This window comes from Bubalus bubalis, chromosome 18 (assembly GCF_019923935.1).
Source record: "Bubalus bubalis isolate 160015118507 breed Murrah chromosome 18, NDDB_SH_1, whole genome shotgun sequence".
NCBI classification, from domain to species: Eukaryota; Metazoa; Chordata; class Mammalia; order Artiodactyla; family Bovidae; genus Bubalus; species Bubalus bubalis.
In genome coordinates, this window is record NC_059174.1 from 39,920,297 (window position 1) to 39,944,345 (window position 24,049).

At 53.2% G+C, this 24,049-nt stretch overlaps 1 protein-coding gene, 1 long non-coding RNA gene and 1 other non-coding gene across 3 annotated transcripts; 1 reads left to right on the forward strand and 2 right to left on the reverse strand.

Moving 5' to 3' along the window:
- The first annotated feature begins 1,989 nt into the window (after positions 1 to 1,989).
- PLEKHF1 (pleckstrin homology and FYVE domain containing 1) lies at positions 1,990 to 11,074 on the forward strand. The gene is made up of 2 exons (XM_006060423.4): positions 1,990 to 2,147; positions 9,418 to 11,074. The coding sequence occupies exon 2, from the start codon at positions 9,432 to 9,434 to the stop codon at positions 10,269 to 10,271; it is 840 nt and encodes a 279-aa protein (XP_006060485.1). The 5' UTR covers positions 1,990 to 2,147; positions 9,418 to 9,431; the 3' UTR covers positions 10,272 to 11,074.
- Positions 11,075 to 18,747: 7,673 nt separating this feature from the next.
- Positions 18,748 to 19,537, reverse strand: LOC123330443. Its single transcript, XR_006546404.2, has 2 exons — positions 19,318 to 19,537; positions 18,748 to 19,061 (listed from the first exon to the last, which is right to left on the reverse strand). It is a non-coding gene; the product is annotated as an uncharacterized LOC123330443 (long non-coding RNA).
- A 3,116-nt stretch (positions 19,538 to 22,653) lies between these two features.
- Positions 22,654 to 22,725, reverse strand: TRNAC-GCA. The gene has a single exon. It is a non-coding gene; the product is annotated as a tRNA-Cys (tRNA).
- Positions 22,726 to 24,049: the final 1,324 nt, after the last annotated feature.

A 24,049-nucleotide genomic window follows, 5' to 3' on the forward strand; every position in this document is an offset into this window, starting at 1 on the left:
GAGGTGGTAGGTCTAGCACTGAGGAAGTCACCAACATGGCCTTGAAAACTAACCTCCAGGTCCCCCCATCCCTGCCCCCTGGGTGACAAGCATGTGTACACTTGGCATGGCATTTCCTAGTGTCTCAATGTCCCAAATGACCTTCCTGGTTCTAACTCAGTTTCTGCGATCTTGGGGCCTTGTCTCTCCCTCCTCTGTCCGGTGCAGAGGCTTAACTTTACCACCAGAAGTCATAAACTCAAATGCTATTCAATTGCAGGTACATAAGCAGGTAAAGTGGGGTGAGAGGGAAGCCATGGAGAATGGTGGGGACAGAGGTGAGCGGCAGAACACGTACCCCATTTAAAGGGGGCAGCCCTGAGTGGAGAGAGGGGACCAGCTCTTTCAAATCCTGATTTAAGAGGAGCTGAAAATCCTGATATTTCTGTGTAATCTCTCAAGATGAAGTGCTGGCAATACATTTTATAAGTATTTACGTACTTTTGTGAGGCTGTGGCTTCAGTTGGGTAAGGGTAATAGCTGGGAAGGTGGTGGAGTTGGGGATGCTGTGGTGGGGTAAGTGGACTCTCCAAGGTCACAAGTGGTGGCCCTCTTACTTGCCCATCCATCGCCTCCACTCCTCCTCTTTCTCTTAGCCTCTCCCTGTTCTCTCCTCCCTTACTCCAACCCCTTCCCCTGTGGGAATGTGCCCATGTCCTGGCCCCACTCCACTCTGGCTGGGAAAGGCAGATCCCCAGCACTGGGCCCCACCTCGCAGCCTCTACCCACACCACCCAGGAGAGCAGGTCACCCTCCTACTCAGCTCATGCTCCCAGCACCAGCCGTCCAGGCCCCAGCCCTGGGCCGAGTCTGAGGTCTGGACCCAGGCGCTTCCTCCTGCGTTGGTCCTGGCCCAGCATGCACTGCCCTGGCCTGAGCCAGCCCCTCTTCACAGTTATCAGGCTCTGCCCTATTTGGCAAGGCAAACTCATCTGTGCCATAGACATTTACTAAAGGCTGAACTCCGTTCTCAGCACTGGAGAAAGGGAGGAATGAACAAGATGGGTACAGTCCAGCCCACAGGGCTCACAATCTAGGTGGGGCAGAAAGCCATGAACATGTAAACAAGCGATCTAATTGGATGACTTTAGGTTGAGAGATGTGGTTTACAAAATAACAAAATGGGAGTGAGGCAGATGAAGGTGACCTCAGAGATCAGGGAAGCCTCTGAGGAGGTGACAGTTTGAGTTGGATCTCAATCCCAAAAATGCAGCCATGAGAAGATCTGGCGGCAAAAAGGAAGTGCAAAGGCCCAGAGGTGAGAACAACCTTGGGGTTTTGAGGAACAGGAAGAAGCTAGTGTGAAATAAAGTGTTGAGAGGAGGCCAGAAGGAGGTTAAGACAACCCTCCAGGAGTGATGACTCTGAGGCTTGGACTTTCATTTCAGCTCAGTGTTGCGGGGTGGGTGGGGGAGGGTGGAGAAAGAGGACAAAACCGGTTGATAATGTTGGAGCTAGGTGATGGATACATGGAGTCCATTAGTCTCTTTCCTTCAGTGTATATTTGAAAGTTTCCACTATACAAGTTTAAAATATAAAACATAAAATGCTTCAGAATTTTAATATTATGATTATCAATCTCTCGATTGCTGAGACAGGACTATACCAGCCAGCAGCAGGGAGTCCCACCAGCGACGGCGGAAGGCACAGTAATGCCACCGACTCCCTCCCCAACCCCTTCCCTGGCCCAAAGGCCCCAGTTGGGTGAGTTCGAAGTCTCCTGCGGGGCCGGAGTGCGGAGCGCGGTGGCGGAAAGGGAGACTGAGGGGCTTAAGTCTGGGTTGCCAGTCCCGGGAGAGAGCGACAAGGAAGCCCCACGCCCGCACCGCCTAAAGCGCCAACCCACCCAAACGCACTCGAAGTCTGGCCGCTCGGCACGCGCACATTTCTCTGGAACTCCGACTCCGAGAGTTGGCGTCCAGGCTCCGCCCCCGCCTCGCGCCCAGGCTCCGATAGGCGGAGCCGCCGGGGCGGGGGGCGGGTCGAGGAGAGTTGGAAGGCGGCGGGGGGGTTGGCCCCCTCCGGCAAGCGGAACGCGGTAGCGGAGTGCGGTCTGTCTGGCCGGCTGCCTGGTGGGGCGCGAGACGCGAGGGGCCCCGGCTGAGGAGGTAAGGGTCACCAGCCAGGCCGGGGCGCCCGGAGCAAGCGGGTTTTCGGCCGACTGCCTCCCAGCTCCCCCGGGCTCCTCGTCTAGGTGGCCCCTGGACTCGGGCGGGGCGGTCGCGCGCCCGGTGCCATCTCGGATTCTGGCCCCGAGCAAAGGCACAGACCAAGGCGCTTATTGCTGGCTGGTGGGGCTGGAGGCGGGGCGGGGGCTGCCAGGAGCTCCAAGGACAGAGGGGTGAAAACGGGTAAGGGGGTCTCCGACGTCGAGGCAGGGTGCCCGGGGGATGCACGAAGTGAGAGCAGAAACGGTCTGGAGACGCTGTGGGCGTTGAGGCCCGGGGCAGCAAGGATCTCAGCGCTCCTGCTGTCTGGGGAGGGTTCGGGGATTCCTGACTCACGCCATCGTGGGGGCCGCCACTCTTGGTCCCAGTCTGCAGGGTATGGAGCAGTGGGCAGAGATAGTTTGGCCCAGGGAAGCGGGGAGGAGAGGCAGGGTGGTAGCGCTTTCCGGGTGGCCTGGGTGCTCGCTGGCCCTTGAAGCGCCTGAGTTTGTGACTTTTGGTGGGAGTTGTCAAAGAAAACAAGGCCAGGCTTAATCTCCAATTTCACAGAGGAAGTACTGAGGCTGACGCAGAGAGAGGTGGCAGTTCCTTCCCAGCCTGGAATCACCCGGAATCTCCTTCCCTTTCTCTCTCCCTGAACACCTTAAGAGCTGTGCAGGGGAGAGTTGTCATCCAGCCACTTTTTCAGATGGGAAAGTGGATGCCCTGAGTCACTTTGTAACTTGATCAGGGATATATTCGTTTGGAATTTGAACAGCATTGTTATCTCATCACCAGGAGGTCAGAAGCCAGGGAAGAGGGGAGGATGATTGCTGGCTAATTTCCACTTAATGTTGGCATGTTCCTGGGCATGCAATTTCCACTGGGGTTGTCTCTGACTTCAGTCTGTGTCCCTGCACACATCAGCCCCCAGGGCTGCCAGGATGGGCAATTGAGGCAGCCCAGCTGAGCTAAGGGACTTGTGCAACCAAGCCCACTACAAGGAAGGGGCTGGGCAGCTCAGCCAAGCTAATGGACCCGCCCAAGCCACCCCTTGACCTGGGTGGAGAGGGTTGGGGGTTGGAGATCAGGCATTTGGAGAGGGGCCCTGCCCTCTGAACTTGAGGATTTCGGATTCTATTTTCAGCAGCTCATGGTTGTCTTGGAGCTGGGACTTTGGGCAGTGACTTTGATGATGGAGGTGGCACCTTCCCCAATGGGGCTTTTGTGAAGAATCAGCATGATAATACTTGGCAGTGTGCTTCCCGTTGTGCCTGGTGAGCTGTAAGCTCTTCAGTTAATGGCACCCCTGGTTTATTTTCCGTATTACTATTCTTTTCATGGAGGAGGGCTTTCCAGGAAGCATAGAACTGGACAAGCCTAAGGGGTGGCCCCTCTGGAAGGAAAGGACACTTGGATTGTACTTGGAGAAAAACTCAGATCCTCATCTTGGCCTGTGGACCTGCAAGACTGGCTCCTACAGCACCTTTAACCTTACTTGTTACTCCTCCTGCCTCCATAGTCAGGTCATTGAGCTGTTCCCTCAGGCCTCTGCATGGCTAAAATCCTTCACATTCAGGCTGGTGCAGGGTCACTTCCTCACCAGGCCTTTCCTGACCACCACCCTCACCCTAGCCTTGCTCAGCACATCAGCCCTTTTCTTTGTGGCATTCACAATCAGAAATCACCTTGTTGATTTATTGATACTTTCTATCCTGGCTGTCGCACCAGGCTGTCTGATACTGAAAGGTCTGGTCCCTAGCTACCGGCTGTAACCTGGTGCCTAGTCCTGCCTAGTAGAGCTGTGCCAGGCACATAGTAGGACTTTAGTAAATATTTAGAAGGTAAGTCAGGTAGGCATGAAGACAACGTGGTCCAGGTTGGGACTGGAGGGAATGAGGGTCAGGTGATACATCAGTCCTGCCCTAATCTGGGGAAGCCAAGGGATAGTCCAAAGGGCCAACACCCTGACTCCCTCTGTGACCTTGGCCAGGTAACTCCCTCTCTGATAAGCAATGTCCCCAACTGTAGCTCTTAATGGAAGGATGGACCTGAGTGCCCCTCCCAGGTCCTACTATACAGGGTTCCCAGGTTGGGGCCCCAGACAGCTCTTTGAATCTCAAAGTCTGTGTCCAAGTGGAGGAGACTAGCTCCATCAGGACATGGCCCCATGTCAGGTGCGTCCCTGGAGCAGGCACATTATGCATTTGACAGTATGTGGTGGTATAGATCAGGAGTCTGCAAACTTTTTCTGTGAAGGGCCAAATGGTAAATATTCTAGGTTTTGCAGGCCAATCTCTGTTGCATGTGGCTATGTTCCAATAAATTGTTTTTAGAAAAGCTGGCAGTGGTTTGGACCTGGTGTCGATTTGCTACCTCTGGTGTAGATCATGTGTGACACCTCAACTGTCAGGCATAGAACCCTGGCCACCCAGTGACACGTGGAGCATGGCTTACTCACTGAGAGAGCCGTTGGCCTATTCAGATGGTGGGATCACTGGTGTTCAGGAAGGCCAGCCCTGGAGCCTGCCCCACTTCAAAAACATGCAAGAAAGAGCTGGCCTGTTTACTTCTTTGCTCCAAGACACTGGCCCTTCATGAGTGTCCACCTCTGTCAGCACTTGGGGTACCACACAGGGGTCCGCACAGGTTGTCCTAAGGCAGGCAGCCACAAAAGGAATGGGCACAGGCTCAGCTCTCCCTCCGCCCTGTCCTAAGGGAGGGCAGTTCACTTCTTTAGTGAGAAAAATAAAAAGAGGATTTCTCATCTGCTGGGAGGGGTGGGGGATGGGGAGGTGGGGTTGCTGCCACATTTACCAAGAAAATCTCCTGGGGTTTCCCCTGGGGGTCCAGTGGCTAAGACTCCACACTTCCCCTGCAGGGGGGTGCAGGTTGGAAATAAGCTGTTGACATGGCCAAGAAAAAAATCTCCAGGCCATGTTAAACCAGGTGTGAAGTGAAGTTCTGGTTGTGGTGGCAGCCGTGGCGGGCGGATGTCGGGAGCTCCCCAGGAGGATGCCGTGTGCTGGCCCCTGCTGGCCTCACCCCAGCTGCTACTTGCTGAAGGCCCCCGGAGGAGGAGGCACGAAAGCCTTCCCACTACCCCGTCAGTATGTGGGCTCAGCTCAGAGACCAGACCCCTTTCATGATCACCAGGTACTCCCCATCCTTCCTGGGCCATGTTTTGCTGCCAACAGCTGAACGGGGTCTACCAGGGCCTGGAGGGGGTCTGTAAACCACTGACGAGGGACCCAGCAGTGTGAGGCATCCTGGGGCCTCCTACAAGGGACAGGGAGACAGTGTTATAGGCCCTCCCCTGCCCAAAGCTTTCCCCTTCATGGGCGCTGCCCCTCACTTCCTCCGTGCCGCCCACCTGGGTAACATCTAGTCAGAGGTGGATTCTGGGCGAGTGTGCCTCCAGAGCTCACCCAACCCCACCAGGCCAGGGTTACAGGGGGGTGGGGGGATGCCTGCTCTTCTTTCCACATAAAGTCCATCTGCCTCGGTGCTGCGTGTTAGGCCTCGGTGTGTGGCTACAAGATTGGGGTTTCACCCACTTCTGCTAGCTGGCGACGCCCAGGAGTTTTGGAGGGAACAAGTCGTGTTCCATCCTGAGATGTTCATCCTAGCATGTCCTGCAGCCTGGGCCCTGCTGCTGTGTGCTCAGGGGAGGCCCAGGCAGGTCACCTACTGAGAGGCCAGTAGAGCTTACAGCTGTTGACCCAGACATTATACTATAATTCTTTTCTTTTTGAGGACCTTATATTTAGAAAGAGAGAAGGAAAAAGCTCATGTTCCCACTTCCCAGAATTGATTGGTACTGGGACTTTATCACATATGCTGCTGCCTTTTTTTTTTTAATGAAAGAAATAAAATATTGTAGATAAAGCTGAAATCTTTGATCCAACATGCCTAATGATATTCAGGTGTCCTCCCCCAGGCCATTTTTCTCCTGATCTTGCTTTGTGTCCATCTCTTTTTGTAAACCATCTTAACCATTTTTAAGCTTACAGTTCAGGAGTATTACGTATATTCCTATTGGTGTGAAATATCTCCAGAATTCTTTCCATCTTGCAAAACTGAAACTCTAAAGGCATTAAATAACAACTCTCTCCCTCTCACCCCTCCTCCCCTGCTCTTCCTCCTTCTCCACCCCTAGCCCCGGTAACCACCTTGCTACTTTCTGTTTCTATGAGTTTGACTACTATAGATATATCATATTAGTGGAATCATGCGGTATTTGTCTTTTTGTGACTAGCTTATTTTAGTTGGCATAATGTCTTCAAGATCCATCCATATTGTAGCAAGTGATGGGATTTTTTTTTTAAGGCTGAATAATATTCCATTGTGTGTCCATACCACATTTTGTTTATCCATTCATCCATCAACGGACACTTGGGTTGCTTCCACTGCTTGACTGTTGTGAATAATGCTGCTATGATCATGGGTGTGCAAATGCCATTGGAGATCCTGCTTTCAATTCTTTGGATAAATAATCAGAAGTGGGTTGCTGAATCATATGGTAGTTCTATTTTTAATTTTTAGAGGGGCCTCCATACTTTTTTCCCCAGTGACTGCACCAATTTACATTCCCACCCACAGTGCATGAAAGGTTCTAACTTTTCCACATTCCCTTGCCAACACTTGTTTCCTGTTTTTGTTTTTTTTGTAGCAGCCATCCTCATGGGTGCAAGGCTCCATCCTGTCCACTTTTATTTACAGATGTAGTTTGTGAACACTTCTTAAATGCATAATTACTGCATACACAGGGTCAGATCGTTCTGCAGGGTGCTTTTTCCACTCAGCATTTGGTGTCTATTGTCGCTCCATGTTGACCCACGTGGATTGGGTGCTGACAGTAGCCCATTGTGTGAATGCACCCAGCTCGCCCTTTGTTCTGCCCTTTCCCCTCTGCCAAGAATCTCTGTTGTCGCTGCCACGGGTCGCAAAGTCACTGCTGTTGGTGCCTGTCCCTCTGCTCTGCTCTGAGCTTCTCCAACGGAACCCTCATCTAGCCTGTCCCAGGGGTCCTGGGGGTGGCCTCTGAAATGTTGCCAGACTGTCCACAACAGGGACATGGTGACTGGTCCTAATAGGATGGCCCAGGGCTGTCACTGATAATCAGCTGGGTTTGCAACATGCAGCCCAGTTCAGCAGCCTAAAAATAGTGGTTCTTACATAAGGTGGTGTGGACAGCACTTCTCAGGACAGCTTGTGGTCTGAAAGGGGCAAGCGATACGTGCCTCGGGGCTGAGCACCCCTGTTGTGTAATGCATCCAGCCCCCGCACTGGCCCCACTTCAGTCTCCCACAGGTGGCCAGACTTACGGAACTGCAGTGTGGTGACCTAGAAACTCTGTGAGTGTGATCGGTTTGGTCAGGGGCGTGCTCTCTGCTTGTATGCACGTGGTGGTGGCGGTGGCGGCGGCGGCTGTGGGGTCTGCTCTCTTCTGCTTCCTCTTCAGAGACAGGAGGCAGTGGCTCATTCCTCCCACAGTGGGCCTGAGAGAAGTTTGGTTCAGTCATTCACTAGCCGCTCAGGAAGCACCTACTGTGTGCTTAGCACTGTTCCAGGTATTGGGGATACAGTGAATAAGAAAAGAATCCTGTTCTGATGGAATTTAGAAGTGGGTGAGGGAAATAGGAAACATGCAAGCAAATGATGGATAGACAAGAAAATATCAGGTCCTGATAAATCCTGTGAAGAAAAAGCAAAATAGGGTAACATCCTACAGAAGGGGTTGGCAAACTTTCTCTGTAAAGACAGTAAATTTTAGGTTCTATGACTGTGTGGTCTCTATCACAGCTCTCAGTTCTGTTGTTGCAGCAGGAAAGCAGCACAGACCACTGTAAATGAATGACATGGCTCTGTTCCAATAAAGCTTTATTCACAAAACCAGGCTGTGGGCCAGATTTGACCCTCAGGCCATGATCTGCCAACCCTTTCCTGGATTGCGGGAGACGTTGCCTGAGTTGGGGTTGTCAGAGAGACTCTTTCAGAAAGGGAGATAGCCTTGCTGGAGTTGTGTGGTGAGAACTGGGGCAACTAGGGCCAAGTGTGAGCGAGAAAAATGATGGACCTTGCTCATTGGTTGAATGATGGGAGTACAGGAAAGAGGAGATTCAAGGATGAGTCCTAGATTTCGGGCTTCCACAACTAGGTGAATGGTGGTTTGTTTCTGAAAAGAAGAGGAGCTGGTGGGAGGTCACGGGGGCAGCTCAGGGGACAGCTGGGACTACAGGCTTGACCTGGGTCAGCAGTGTTTGGGTGTCTTCAATGCTGTGAGTCTGGCGAGTCAAAGGGACAGAGCAGAGGAGGCCCAGGTGAGATCTGGGGCTACCACGTGGAGTGCTTGGCAGAGGAGGATAGAGGCCTCTTGCTCCTTGCGGGAGGGCTCTGGGCAGTGTGGTCTCCAGCGGTGCAGGCTCTGGGCTGCCTGCTTCCTAACAGAGCCTCGGTTTCCTTCTGTCAACGGTAATTCTACGAGCTAGGGTTGGTGTGAGGACAAGTTGAGACAGTCATGATTGACATGGAAGCACTCTGCAGTGGTGCCTGGGATGCTGGTGTTGGTGGTGTTCCATCAGAACAGAAGCCTTCTTTTATTCACTGCATCCCCAGTGCATGGAATGGTGCTAAGCGCACAGTAGTTGCTTCCTGAGTGGCTCGTGAATGGGTCCACGGGCTGAGTGAGTGGGTTGCAGGGTCTGTGATGCTTTGGCTTGGTAGATAGGGGAGTCAGTGACCTTTGGGTTTGCAGCATTCCATTGTCTGGCATTCCCCAGCTGGTACAGTCTCCTCCTTCTGCCTGAGACAGGCCCAAAGCACTGGGTAGTTAGTGCTCCCGCAAGCCCCTGATGGGAGTTGGCGCTCAGTGTCCTTGTCCCTTGGGCGGTGGATAGTGTTGAGGCTTGTTCTACCCTGTCTTCCAAGGCTCCCCAAGGGTTGAGCCTCTGCCCCTCCGCCCCCACTCAGTCACACATCTTTACTACTGCTTTCCCATCCTGGACTGGCTTCCACACACCCCTCACCTCCCAGTAACTCCATGTCTAAGGGGTGGCTTCTGGAGCAGCCAGTTTCCTTGGTTGAGTGGTACATCTGGGCCTCCTGGGTTGCAGAGGGGGTAATTAGTGGGTTGTCTGACCTATGGGTTGGGGAACTGGGGGTTGGGGGTGGTCTTGACCCCAAGCTATGCCAGAGCAAGCTGACACCTCCTCTGCCGCTCCTCCCACAGCCGAGTGGCCCAAGATGGTGGACCACCTGGCAAACACGGAGATCAACAGCCAGCGCATCGCAGCTGTCGAGAGCTGCTTCGGGGCATCGGGGCAGCCACTGGCCCTGCCGGGCCGAGTGCTGCTGGGTGAGGGCGTACTGACCAAGGAGTGCCGCAAGAAGGCCAAACCGCGCATCTTCTTCCTCTTCAACGACATCCTGGTGTACGGCAGCATCGTGCTGAACAAGCGTAAGTACCGCAGCCAGCACATCATTCCGCTGGAGGAGGTTACACTGGAGACGCTGCCGGAGACTCTGCAGGCCAAGAACCGCTGGATGATCAAGACGGCCAAGAAGTCCTTCGTGGTGTCGGCTGCCTCCGCCACGGAACGCCAGGAGTGGATCAGCCACATCGAGGAGTGCGTGCGGCGGCAGCTGCTGGCCACGGGCCTGCAGCCCAGCACGGAGCACGCGGCGCCCTGGATCCCCGACAAGGCCACGGACATCTGCATGCGCTGCACGCAGACGCGCTTCTCGGCGCTCACTCGGCGGCACCACTGCCGCAAATGCGGCTTTGTGGTCTGCGCCGAGTGCTCCCGCGAGCGCTTCCTCCTGCCGCGCCTCTCGCCCAAGCCCCTGCGCGTCTGCAGCCTCTGCTTCCGCGAGCTGGCCGCCCAGAAGCGGAAGGAAGACGTGGAGGAGCAGGGCCTCGGGTCCCCCGGGCCCTCGGCCCACCTGGCGGGGGCCGTCTGCGGGGCGTCCAGTGGAGACGATGATGACTCAGACGAGGACAGGGAGGGCAGTGGGGATGGGGACTGGCCCAGCCACGTGGAGTTCTACGCCTCGGGCGTGTCCTGGTCATCCTTCCACAGCTGACCCCAGGTCTGCAGCCATGAGGGAGGGCTTCCCTGGTCACTTCGGTCCAAACAGATGCCTCTGCCCGGACCCCTGAGAGGGCAGAGTTCCCCAAGCTGCCCAGCCCCCCGAAGGGCCCTCCCTACCCCCAGGGGACCCTACCCCATGGGTAGTGGGCACAGCAGAAGTGGCTCCTTTTCTCCGAACCCCCAGTGCCTCTTTTTGGATATTGGCATCCTTCTAGTTCCATTTAAGGTAATTACCTTTTCATTTAGCAAGCCCCAAATACCTAGGCCTCTTGGGAACAAATGTCCTTTCTCAGCCATTTGAGCTGTAGCTCCAGAATTAGACGATCCCAGGCACCTTTAGGGGCAAGAGAGAAGGTAGGACTGGAGTGAGGTCCCTGTTTTCTGAGGCCTTCAACCACCACACCTGGCCCTGCCCCCTTGTAGAGAAGACTGTGGGTCCAGAGAGGCTTCCAGGAAACCAGCACCTACCCACCCACCCTGCTGATGCCCACCTGTCTGGCTGGCTGGGCCTTGTCAGGCCAGGCATGTGAGCTCACCCAGAGCAAGGCAGGAGACTGCCATGCTGTGGGTGCCCGCCAGCCCCAGGGACTGCAGTCTGAGCTCTCCATGGTCCAGGGCGGCCTGCCCAGGCCTCTGGTCCAGTCTGAGCTCTCTCTAGGTATCTGATGCCTCTCAGTCCTGTCTTTCTCCCTCCCTCTGCTGGGGAAAGCAGTGTTTTCTGTTAGGACTCTTATTGCAAGTGACAGAAACCCTGGCCAGACTGAATTAATAATAAAAAGAAGGTTTATTCACGCATGTGGTTGAAAAGTCCAGGAGTATTCTTAACTTCAGACGCAATTCTGTGATCAAGGAATGAAACCATGCTAGGTGGCCAATGTCAACAACTGTCCACCACACTGGGCATTCCTGAGAATGCTGGCAGTTCCAGTGGGCTCAGATGTTCGCACCTCACCATGGCTGGTTCCCAGGAATGGAGCCCTGGCCATCCAGGCATTGTGACTATGGCCTAGCACCTGCAGCCCTGTTCACCTGATGTGAGTTATCTAAACAGGCAGCAAGTAAGGAAAAGGAGCCAGCTATGTATGAGCCTTCCAGGTTTAAAGCTCTCCCATGTGGTCTCCTGCCCAGGCCCGCCCCTGGGTATGGTGCCATCGAGTGGGTAAATCCCAAGTGCAGCAAGCTGCCTTGCTCAGCAAATGTATGTTGGGGCTAGAGCTTGAATGGCAGCCTCCTGATGCCTGGCCCGCACCCAGCCATGGAATTGTGGTCCTTCAAGACAGTCTCCTGTACCAGCTCCTCCCCCCATAGCCTAGCTGGCCTTAGCCACTGTGGCAGAGAGGGGGTCACTGTCAGCTAGAAGTGGTGACTTTGGGGCCAGGAAAGCTCCCCCAGCCCACACAGTGCAGTGCCTGAAACCCCACCATCGACTCCAGTCCCTGGGTGAGCAGTTGTCCTCCCGGCCCAGTTCTCAGTCATTCACTTGCAGACAGAACCCTGAAGATCTCCTTTGAGTGCTAACTCTGATTCAGCAGGCCAGGCCCGCTGCCAGGGGTGGCAACACTCCAGCCGGCTCTTGAGTGGATCCACTGCCATGAGGGAGAGCGGGAAAGGCAAAGTGTGAGGCACCCAGGGCCTGCCTATGGTCTGACCCGCAGGGCAGAGGGACCAGGTAGGAAGGGTCAGAAATGCTTCCAAGAAATTACAAGCCCTTGGCCTCCCTGAGCCTCACAAACTGGTTCAGGCAGTTCTGCCTGGACAGAGGGCTCAGGGCAGGTTCAGGGTGCGGGGCAACTTAACTAAAGCTGGATCAGCTTGGAAGGCCCGGCCAGGCAGTTCTATCCCTTCACCCAGAGTCGGTGCCCAGGCAGGGAGTGCCCAGCTCCGGCCACCAGTCTCTTGGGCACTGCCCCACCCCCTGAGAACCTCTCTTGCCTGGTAAACAGGGAGTAGAAGCACCAGGACAGCGTTCCTTTGGTCAGGAGAGGATTTCCACAGCTGATTCCAGGTGCCAGCGGCCTTCTCATAGCTGCCTGCCAGAGGGGCACAGGGCACTGGGGCAGGTGAGGCCGTGCCCTATTCACCAAGCTGGGCAGGGGCTGGCCCCGCCCTCAGCCTTCCACCCTCAGGTCTGCTTCCCTTGTGACCCCAGCCACCAGACTGTGGCTTCCCTGAGCCCTGAGTTGTTAGGTCCTGGAAGGAGCCAAGGGCTCGGGTGGCCAGTAATAGCCTTTAGAGGCTCTTCATTCACGCAGACTCACTCATGGCCGTATGCTACACCAGGGACTGGAGACAGCCTGAGTGAAAGGCTCAAGTTCTCAGCTCTCAAGGAACGTGCAGCCTGGCAGGGGAGACCGAGAGGTCCAGAAGCAGGTGGTATTGGTTTTGGTGTGAGCTGTGAGTGGGGCATGGACTGGGGCAAGCAGCATGCGGGAGGAGGGCAGTAATCGCAGGGGTGAGCTCACCCCTCACCCGAATGGTGAGATGAGTGAGTGAGGCCAGGAGGCCAGGGTGGCATTCCAGACTCCACTTCGGGGAACAGCAAGTGCAGAGGCTGTGAGGAGGGGAGGAGCCTGTGTGTTCTGGAGCAGCTTGGCCGGACTGAAGCTGGGGGTGGGGGTGGGGGGGGGGTGATGCACTGGAAGCTGCGGGAGCCTTCAGCAGGGTGGCAGGTCTGCTCTTTGCTTTCAGGAGCTTTCCCTGGTGCCTAAGTACAGATGACTGAGTTGGGAGAGTGTCCAGGAAGCCTCCTGCTCCCCCTGAGGTCCCCAAGGGGTGGCCTTGGCTTCTCTAAGGCCACATCTGCCTACCACAGTAGATGGCAGAAGGCATGCCTTGGCTGCTCTCAACTTATCCCAAAGGGCTGGCCCATGCCCTGTTCTGCAAGATGCTCTGATGATAACAGATGGTACCCTTGGAAGCAAAGTAAAAGCCCTGGGCAGAACGCTTGCCCTGGGTCAACACGTGAGGTGGAGCAGCGATCGGCTGCAGCAACTGAAGCGTGGAGTGGAATGTGCCTGAGGAGTCAGGACCTCTGGAAAGGGAAGACGTGGCTCCAGGTAGGGAAGGCACCGCCTTGGAGACCCCATCTCTGACTCCTTTCGGTTTTGTTTCCTTTAGAGACAACCTCATCAGCCTGACTTGGGTCAAGGGCCAGGCCAGGTCCTGGCTCCACCCTGCTTCACACCCCATCTGTCACCTCCCATCCCCCACCACTGTTCTTAGAAGGGGCTGCAGTACTCTTGCCTGGAAAATCCCATGGACGGAGGAGCCTGGTGGGCTGCAGTCCATGGGGTCACTAAGAGTCGGACACGACTGAGCGACTTCACTTGCACTTTTCACTTTCATGCATTGGAGAAGGAAATGGCAACCCACTCCAGTGTTCTTGCCTGGAGAATCCCAGGGATGGGGGAGCCTGGTGGGCTGCCGTCTCTGGGGTTGCACAGAGTCGGACACGACTGAAGCGACTTAGCAGCAGCAGCAGCAGCTGCGAGCCAGGCCACAGGGGTCTGAGCCTTCCTCACCCATCTCCCCAGCAGCAGGTGTCATCCAAGACTCGAGCTGCCTTCAGTTGGGGTCACACAGCTGACCCTTGCCCTTGGCCACCAGTGGAGGAAGAGGTCAGGAGCTCTCAGGCCAAATCAGTGCCTGCTGCTCGTGGATGTTCTCTCCCCAGGATGATGCCTTAGGTCTGGCTGCAGGGCTGGGTCTGCTGGGCCTCATCCAGGCCTTCACACTCTCTCCTGGGGCTTCACTTGCAGGCCTGGCAAGGGCACAAGAGCCAACTGTCCTGCCAGCCAAGTGCTCCAGTTCATCACCCAGGAATCTTTCCCCTCAGCTGGGCATGGACTCCATGTCCTTGCCAGCAGCTAAGGATGCTAATAGGCTTTGAGCCCTGGGAGGGCCTGCCTTGCCCCTCCTCCTCAGAGAGGCAAGCTGGACGAGGGTCTGAGGACCAGGCCCATGCATTTGAGAGGGCATGGAGCCGCTACCACCTTAGTGTTTCCTGGAGCGCCCTTGCTGGAAGCAGCCCAGATGGAAGTCGCTCCAGGTGGAAAGTGAACTTGCAGTGTTGACCTCAGGCCATTTTGGGACTGACACCCCTAGGCAGGGGTGCCATGTTCCTGCAGTACTCAGCTATTAGGGGAGGCCTCCTCAGGGGGTGAGCCCGTGGCCTCTACCTGTAAGTTTTGGCTGTTGGGATTTTTAGAGCTGAGTTTTCTTGAATAGGACCCACTGCATGTGTGCTGATAACATTTGGGTGTTCTCTGCCACAGGCAGGCAAGGGATTGACAGGACCCAAGGAATATTATCTCTCGTTGATGATGATGATGGTGGGTACTGGTGCTGATGGGAGCTGTGGCTGCCACTTATTGAGACCCACCTGTGCACTGGTTCCAGGGAAGCAGACCCAATCACACAAGACTATCCTAAGGTCCCAGGACAGCTGTGTGGTCATGGAGGGCTTCCTCGAGGAGGTGGTGTTTGGTTGAACCTCAGAGAAGGGCAGGACTTTATTAGAGAGGGTGGTAGTCCCCATGAGGTCTAGGAGTCTGGGTCTTTTTGTTAACCATACCCTCATCCCTGGCATTAAACATTTGTTGATTGAATAAATGAATCAAGTAAGAAATGGGCTAGGGTGTTGGGGCAGAGGGGATGACAAGGAAATGGGAATTGGGTCTCACTCCTGGAGCCTCCAGTCAAGCTCTGGGTGAGAACCTTGGCCTCCTTCTGGAGGGTTGAGGACTAGCCCCTCCCCCAAGACACTGACTGTTGACCTCTCAGGCAGGGCAGGAAGTGCTCACCCACCCCTACCCAGGCAGAACTTTCTGGAAAGCTGTCATCACACCTGTTTGTAGAGGCCCAATGGCGCCACTGGGGGTGTCATCCAGATCAGCATCAGAGGATTTCTGGCAGCCTGGTCTTTCTCCTGCCCTAACCTGTTCCCTGGGACATGGACAGAAAGAGGCTGCAGGGGAGGCCAGGGCCTCTCTTGGCTTCAGCCACTGGGCAGGGTGGGAGTGAGTGGGAGGTTGACCCAGTTCTCAGCCAGAACCCAGGGTCTCTCAGGCCACGCTCGCAGAGCAAAGCAGTCACTTCCGCTGGCCCACCTCTATCCCAGGCCTGCAGGAAGTGGCCTTTCTGAGGGCTGCACGCAGGGCAGGGACCTGGCTGTATCTGGGGCTTTTCCCACCTGATCAGCAGGCTCTCTGGGTTCCCCGAAGCCTCCCTCCTCAGAACCTGTAGGCTGGCCCATGCCTTTCCTGATACCCAGGCCCTCATCTGTGAAGGGCCCCCACTCTCCCCATGCCCGCCCTGCCTCAGCCCTGAGCAGATTCAGTGAGACCTGTGCTCGGAGGGCAGAACATAGGGCCAGAGGTGAGGGAGAGGGGTCTCTCTCACCAAGCCCAACAGAGCTAGGCTCTGGGCTTCTCGAGCTGCTTGCTAGCTCTGTGCCCACCATTCCCTCTGCCCATGGACTTAGCTCCCCTGTGAACCCCAGTGCAGCTGCACCTCCACTCTGCTGCCTTCCTGGGATGCCCTGCGTCAGCACGGCTGTCGCATTTGTGCTCCCAGGGCACCTGCAGCCCTGCTCCAGCTTCCCTACCCTCCAGGAGATGCCTGTGTGGGCCTGTGCCCATCAGAGCCAGCCCTCAAGCCTGAGCCACTCAGGGCAGGGGCAGCTCAGTCATCATTCATCTGTGGCCATCATCCCCCTGCAGTTCCCAGCCCAAGCCCTGTGCCACTGCCCATTCCATAGATGCTTCTCTTCTAGGAGGAGATGGCCTTGACTTCTAGCTCCTGGGGGCTGTTGGCAGGATGCTGGGTTTGCAGGGGCAGCCCCTGTGGCCACAGCTGACCCTGTCGGCTTTGGGTAACCTGCTTGTCTGGCCTCCATTGGCACCTGCACTCAGGCCTTCTAGCCAGGCACCGAGGTGTCTCCTGGTCCTTCCCTTGCCTGTCTCCCACCCTCCTATGCCCATCCAGGCAACCCAGGTCCAAACTGGGGGGTGGGGGGCAGCCTTTGATGATCTGAGGCACTGAAGGAGCTTCCTTAGGGCCATGGAGGTGAGTGTGGGCCAGGCTGTGCCCCTCTCCCCCACACCCACCAACCCCTTGTCCTGCCTCCCACTTCCCCCCTCCTGGGCTCCCCATCTCAAAACCTCAGGCTGGCTTTGGATCAATCTAGAAGGGAGGAACAGACAGTGAGGACCCGAGAAGGAGAGGAGAGGAGAGTGAAGCCCACAGGAGGCTCTCAGAGCTCTTCTTTCTCCGTTCTCGGGCCCTGGGGGCAGGTGTATCCCCAGCCCTCGGGAGTCAGGGTCAACGCCTCGCGAGAAGCCAAGGCCAGGCAGTGTCCTGAGTCCTCCAGATCCTATCTCCTGCTGGCTGCCCCACACCACGGAGCCCAGCTCTGACTAGAATGTTCTAATGCTAAAGACAGAAAGGCAGGCTGGTAGGCGAGGGCAGGGGGGCGGGGGTGGGGAGGACAGAGCAAGGGCAGACCAAGCCAGACGTTTCTGGGCAAAAACAAGAGGAAATTTCAGTCCTTGGAACGTCAACTTAGGGATCCTGCCAGATGTTCTGACCCTGAAGAAGAGGCTTCCCAGAGACTAGTTCCTGCCCACTGTGGCTCCCAAGCGGGGTGATGGGGGGTTGGGGGGCAGTGGGAGTCAGAGGCCACCCATCCTTGCTGCCCATTCTTTCTCAGTACCGGGGGTCCTCTGGATGCCCACAGCAATGCCCAGGGCTGTGGAAATCAGCGGTTCCAGGATTCTTTGACACACACACAGATTTTATGCAGTTTGCAAATTACCAACATTCTAAAATGCCAACATGCCTTCCTTGGTATCCCAACCAAGCCTCTTGGGGTTCCCAGCCCGCACCCAGGAAGGGGAGGAACGAGTCAGCCTTGGGCCAGGAGCAGCCATTAGCTGACACGTTCTTTCCCAAGACCTGAGCTGGAATAGAAGTCAGAGTTGAAACAAAGGCACTCAGTGGGGGGGTGGGGGTGGGGTCTGGAGGTCACAACAGAGGCAGGGCTCACAGGGGGCCCAGCCCTGGGTGGGGCTGGGGTGCAGATCATCACCCCAGGAGAGGCCCAGTCTCCTCAATGCTCTTTCTTTTCTGCACTCATGCTGTGTCCTCACTTGGATCATCAGTTTGATCACTGCTCCCTACCCCTGGCTGCTGGAGCGAGTTCATGGGGTGGGGGGCACCTGTGGCTCACCTGAGTGCATGTTCCTTCTGTGGGTGGTCACACTCTGGTATCCCCCGGTGTGAAATAATACAAAAATTACATATTGGTCTCTGTCCCCGGTTCCTGGCACAGAGCTCCTAAAACCTTTGTAATTTCCCAAGTGATAAGAGCGCTAAGAGAAGGATTTCTGACATAGAGCTTCTCAGTTCCTTGGAATTTCCTGGGTGACAGGAGTGTCTTTTTTTCTAATGAAGCGGTGAGAGAGTGGGACTAAGCCATGATGAGAAGCTTGGAACTTGTAGCCCGCCCCCATTCCCTGCCATCCTCCCAGAAGGGGAAAGATTGAGTTAATGATCAATCATGATGAAAGCGCCATAAAGCCCACAAGGATAGGGTAGGGAGAACTTCCAGGTTGGTGAGCGTGTGGAGGTGCTAGGAGGGTGGTGGACTGGGAGAGGGCATCCGAGCTCCGCCTCCTTTCCCACTCATCACTTCCTCGGGCTGTTCTTTATTAAATCCTTTGTAATAAACCAACAGACAAGTATTTTCCTGAATTTTGTGAGCTGGTCTAGCAAATTATCAAACCCAAGGCAGGAGTCAGAGAAACTTCCATTGATAGCCAGTCTGTCAGAAGTACAGGTGACAACTTGGGACTTGGGATTGGCATCTGAGCTGGGGACAGCCTTTCGGGGCTGAGCCCTTCACCTGTAAGTTCTGCACAAACACCAGTTAGTGCTAGAACAGAACTGAGTTCTCGGACCTCCCGTTGGTGTGGCAGAGAATTGCTTGGTGCAATGTGTGGGAACCCCGCACATCTGGTGTCAAAAGTGTGCGTGTTGTATTAGTGTGAGAGTAAAGAAATCACGGAGCGGTTTCCCCATGCCCCTGGGGAAGCCCTATTCCTTACCTTCAGCCACTCAATTTGGTGCAGCTGACTCACTCACATCCTGGCTCTAGAAACAGACATAGTACACGGGTCTGGACAACCAGTGCAACCATGGAACTAAGTAAGGGGCTTAGTTTCGAGAGTTTCGAGGGTCCATGGCCACTTCTACCTTTGCAGAGAGCGGAGTGGTCCGGAGTCATGTGACAACGGGTCTCAGCCCAAGAGAAGAGGACCAAGGAGTCTAGGGAAAGGGGCTAGGTGAGGGTCTTGGGGCCCTGATTTACACCCAGTATGACGCTGTTGCCAAGACATTGTTCAGATTTCAATCCAATTAGGGAGAAATCCACTCAATGATGAACAGCTCCAAGATATGAAAACAGAACATTCACAGTGATTGTTTCCTTTATTCAAGTCAAAAACGATGCAACATCTCAGGCAGTCTTGCTGTCTCGCAAGCTGATTATCACATAAGTGGAGGAACAAACATAATTCAGATGAAAATCTGATTTTAGGAAACAAAGCCTGTCCAGCCCTCCTCAAGTTAGGAGAGTGATGATACAGAGACCAAGCTCTTCAAGGATGTATTTTTTGAAAGCACCATGTCTTCCAGGATTAGGTCCAAGGTATTTCTGCACATCGACCTCCTCTCCAAAGGTCAAGGAGTGCACAGGTAGGGAAATCAACAAGTCTCCAGAGCACTACAAGGAAGAAATTAGCACAGGGTCAGTACATAGATAGAGCAGATGTCTGGGTTACCACCCTGGGACTTCAGTTTCTTTTTTCTTCTTTCTTTCTTCCTTCCTTTCTTTCTTGTTGAGGTCTAACATCCCTTCAGAAAAGTGTACAAATTCCAGCTTTGCACACTGTCACACACACACCTATTAGCACCACCCATGTGGAGATACAGAGCATCTTCAGCACCCAGAAGCCTCCCTCAGTCCCTCCCAACAGTACCTGCCTCCAAGGGTAATTGATGTTCTATAATTGATGTTCTAATCTATGTCACCATAGATTTTTTTCCCATCTCTTTAAACTTCATTTGATGAAATACAATTCATATTTTATGGAAAGACAAGAAAAATTTAAATATGAAAATGTTCTCTGCCCATTTGAGCCTCCTCCCTTTAATGTGAGTTGTGCATCTGGATTAACCAGACCACCTTAGGAGATAACATTCCTCTTTAATCTCATCAATGGTCACAACTTTTTAGAAGATAACCTTTCTTCTTAATCTTGCAAGGGGCCATGATGACCCATTACCCTCTACTCACTTTGTCCTCAGGTCTGGATTGTATAAACTGTCAATAATACATCATTTAATGCCCTTTGTCTAAAAAAATTATGTAACTATGCTTTGATCTCTAACAAGTGGAAAAGTCTTCAGTTCAGTTCAGTTCAGTTGCTCAGTCGTGTCCGACTCTTTGCGACCCCATGAATTGCAGCACGCCAGGCCTCCCTGTCCATCACCATCTCCCGGAGTTCACTCAGACTCACATCCATCGAGTCAATGATGCCATCCAGCCATCTCATCCTCCATCGTCCCCTTTTCCTCCTGCCCCCAATCCCTCCCAGCATCAGTCTTTTCCAATGAGTCAACTCTTCACATGAAGTGGCCAAAGTACTGGAGTTTCAGCTTCAGCATCAGTCCTTCCAATGAACACCCAGGACCCAGGACCCAGGATCTCCTTTAGAATGGACTGGTTGGATCTCCTTGCATTGCAGTCCAAGGGACTCTCAAGAGTCTTCTCCAACACCACAGTTCAAAAGCATCAATTCTTCGGCTGTTCTCAGTTTATAATCCTGTTTGGTTCAAGTAAAACTTTCTTTCTTAGACTGGCTAATTTTTCATCGACAATATAAATAGAATCACACTGTATATATCTTTTTGTTCAGGTTTCTCTGCTCAACATCGTGTCTGGGAAATTCCTTCCTGTCATTGTGGGTGATTGTGGTGGTTGTTTTTCATTGCAGTATTCTACACTGCTGTAGAACTGTGGTGCTCAGGACTCTTGAGAGTCCTTTGGACAGCAAAGAGATCAAACCAGTCAGTCCTAAAGGAAATCAACCCTTAATATTCACTGGAAGGACTGATGCTGACGCTGAAGCTCCAATGCTTTGGCCACCTATGGAAAGAGTCGATTCATTGGAAAAGACCCTGATGCTGGAAAAGATTGAAGGCAAAGGAGAAGTGGGCAGCAGACGATGAGATGGTTAGATGGCATCAGCACCTCAATGGACATGAATTTGAGCAAACTCTGGGAGATAGTGAAGGACAGGGAAGCCTAGCATGCTACAATACATGGGGTTGCAGACAGTTGGACATGGCTTAGTGACTGAACGGCAACACTGGGAACTCTCCACAGTTGTTTATTCATTCTGTTGTTGGGCATTTGCAGTTGGGGTTATCATGAATGAAGATTCATGACCAATCCTATCGATGTCTGTTGGTGCACATAAGCCCTCGTCTCTCTTAGACACGTAACTAGGAGTGGTGTTGCTGGGCCATGGGATAGATGTATGCATCTTTAGCAGGTGCTACCCAGCATTTTGGGCAGGAGGCAAACCACCAGCAGTAAATCAGGGTTCCAGTTGCTCCATGTTTTCACCAGCAGTTGGTGTTGTCTGTCTTTCCCACTGCAATCATTCTGGAAGATTACTTGCATGTAGGCCTCAGACACCATCCTAACATTAGAGCCGGCATCCCCAGGCAACGGGAGGCAGCCTTTTCTCTCACCCTCAGGTGGAGTGGGTGTGTGAGATGGACATGGTGTGGGAGTTAGGTCTGGTCTGCAAAATGTCTGCATATGGGATGCAAAATGAAATAGGATAAAATCTGCCTGCTAGCTTTTAAATTTGTATTTGTTCATTCAGCAAGTATTGATTGAGTATCTATAAGCACTGGGAATACAGCTGTGAACAAATTGGACAAAAAGCCCTCCCTTCCCAGAGTTCATTCTCCAGTAGAAAGAGACAAATACAACTTTTAAAAAGTATATTATACTCTATCTCTGGTATCTTTTCCAGCACTAGGGTGATTTCCAGCCAAGAGAGGCCACACTATTTGGAAATGCTCATGTCTGTCCCTTGTTCGTTCAGCTCTGCTAATGTACTTTTTCTTTTGTTTTTTTGAAAAGATTATCTCCCCAACACTCTTCTTGATATAGATCATCTCGGGGGGAAAAAACCTCTGTAATGGAGTAAATTCATAGGTACTGAGTGCTATAGACGGTAACAGCACAGAGGAAGGGACAATGCAGGGTAGGGCTGGGCAGCTACAGTTTCAGATCCAGTGGCCAGGTAGGGCCTCACTGAAAAGGTGGATTTGAGTCAAGACTTGAAGGAAATGAGGCAGATGTTTGGGAGAAGGAAGCAACAAGTACAAATGCCTTGGGTGGGGAAGGTCCCTGGCCTGGTCCAGGAGCATGGAGGAAACCAGAGTGGCTGGGCCAGAGCCCATGGCTAGAGATGAAGAGATGAAGCAGAAGAAGGGGTGAGGGGAAGGGAGGTGAAATAGGGGCCTGGAGGCACTGTGAAGACTGGCTTCTCTCTAGAGCTGGACAATGGGAGTCATGGGAAGGCTTTCAGCTGAGAAGTGGCACATGCTGACTCTTTGGCTACAATAAGCCTGACTAAATGGGTGGGGAGGGCAGCTGGGAGACCATCGAGGAAGGGGAGATGATGGTGGTCTGGTCCAGGGCCCAAGTGGAGGTGCTGAGAAGAGATTAAATTACAGATATATTTGGAGGAAGAACCAACAGAATTCGCTAATGGACTGGATATGGAATGTGAAAGAAAGACATCAAAGGAACTAGAGGCATAAAGCCCCTGGTTTCTGAGATCCAGAAGGCTGAAGGAGGAGCTGTTCATTGTTGCTGTTATTTGTTGTGGGTTTTTTGAGGAGTGGGGAATCTGGTATCAGGAACTCAGCTTCAGGATGTAAAGTTGGGAAGACTGAGCGGGCAGTTGTACTTAAGGGACTAGATTGCAGGAAGAAACTCTGAACTCACGAACACTTGGGAATCTTCAGTGAGTGAGCAAGCTGTGCACAGGTTGAGAGCCATGAGGGAGTAATGTAGATAGAAAAGAAAAGGGGTGAGTGCAGACATGGCAGCAACCTAAGTGACCATCGATGGATGAATGGATAAAGATGTGGTGAAGTGAAAGTGAAGTCGCTCAGTTGTGTCTGACTCTTTGCGACCCAATGGATGGTAACCTACCAGGCTCCACGGTCCATGGGATTTTCCAGGCAAGAATACTGGAGTGGGCTGCCATTTCCTTCTCCAGGGGATCTTCCCAACCCAGGGATCGAACCTGGGTCTCCTGCATTGCAGACAGACGCTTTACCGTCTGAGCCACTAGGGAAGCCCAAAGATGTGGTATACATATGCAATGAGATACTACTCAGCCATGAGAAAGAGTGAAATCTTGCTTTTTGCAACATCCAACATGGATGGACCGTGAGGATAATATGTTGATTGAAAAAAGTTGGAAGGTGAAAGAAAAAAATCATATGGTATGATATCGCTTGTATATGGAATCTAAAAACAAAAATGAAAAAAAAAAAACCCACACAAGACTCTGAAAACAAACAAATAAAAGAACAAAAACAAACTCATAGACACAGGGAACATATTGGTGGTTACCAGAGGGGAAGGGGGTTGAGGGAAGGAAGGGTTGAGGAGGTGAGCAAAATATGGGTGAAGGGAGTCAAGTGTAAGGTGATGGATGGTAGCTAGACTTTTGGTGATGACCACTTTGTAATGAACACAGATGTTGAATTATAATATTGTATACCTGTAACTTATATAATGCTATATACCAGTGTTACCTCAATAGAGAGGGGGAGAGGTCAGGAAATGAACCTCAGACATTTCAGTGTTTACAAACCAGGACTGGAGGTGGAAGCAGCAAAGATCAGGAAAGAGCCACCAGGGAGGCCGGAGGAGGCCAGGAGAGTACAGGGTCAAGGAGGCCAAGTGGGGAAGGGGAAGGCCAACGGGGCCAAGGGCTGCTCACGGGTCAGGTAAGAAGAGGACCGCTGGGCTTAGTAACATAGAGGACAGAGGCTTGGTAGGAGATCGTTTAGTAGGGGGGTAGGAGCAGATGCCTGCTACAATGAGAGGCGACAGACTGCTGACAGTGAGTGTGGACAACTCCTGTGAGGAATCCCACTGCAAAGAGAAAGAGAGAAATGGGGCAGTGGCTAGATGGGGCAGCAGGGCCAGAGAATTCTTTCAACAGCTTTATTGAAATAGAATTCACATCCCATAAAAGACACTCCCCCTCTTTAAAGTATGCAGTTCAGAAGTTTTAGTATAGTCACCAGATTGTGCAACCACCTCCATTACCTAGTGTCCGAGCATTCTTGTCACCCCAAAAAGAAACCCCATGTTCATGAGCAGCCATTCCTCCCTTCCTCCAGCCCCCGAATCACTGTTTTATTTTCTGTTCCTGTGGAATTGCCTATTCCAGACATTTCAAGTAAATAGCTAGCTGGCTAGTGAAGTTGCTCAGTCATGTCCAACTCTTTTCGACCCAATGGACATAGCCTGCCAGTCTCCTCCATCTGTGGGATTTTCCAGGCAAGAATGCTGGAGTGGGTTGCCATTTCCTTCTCCAGGGGATCTTCCGGACCCAGGGATCGAACCCAGGTCTTGTGCACTGCAAGCAGACTCTTTACCATTTG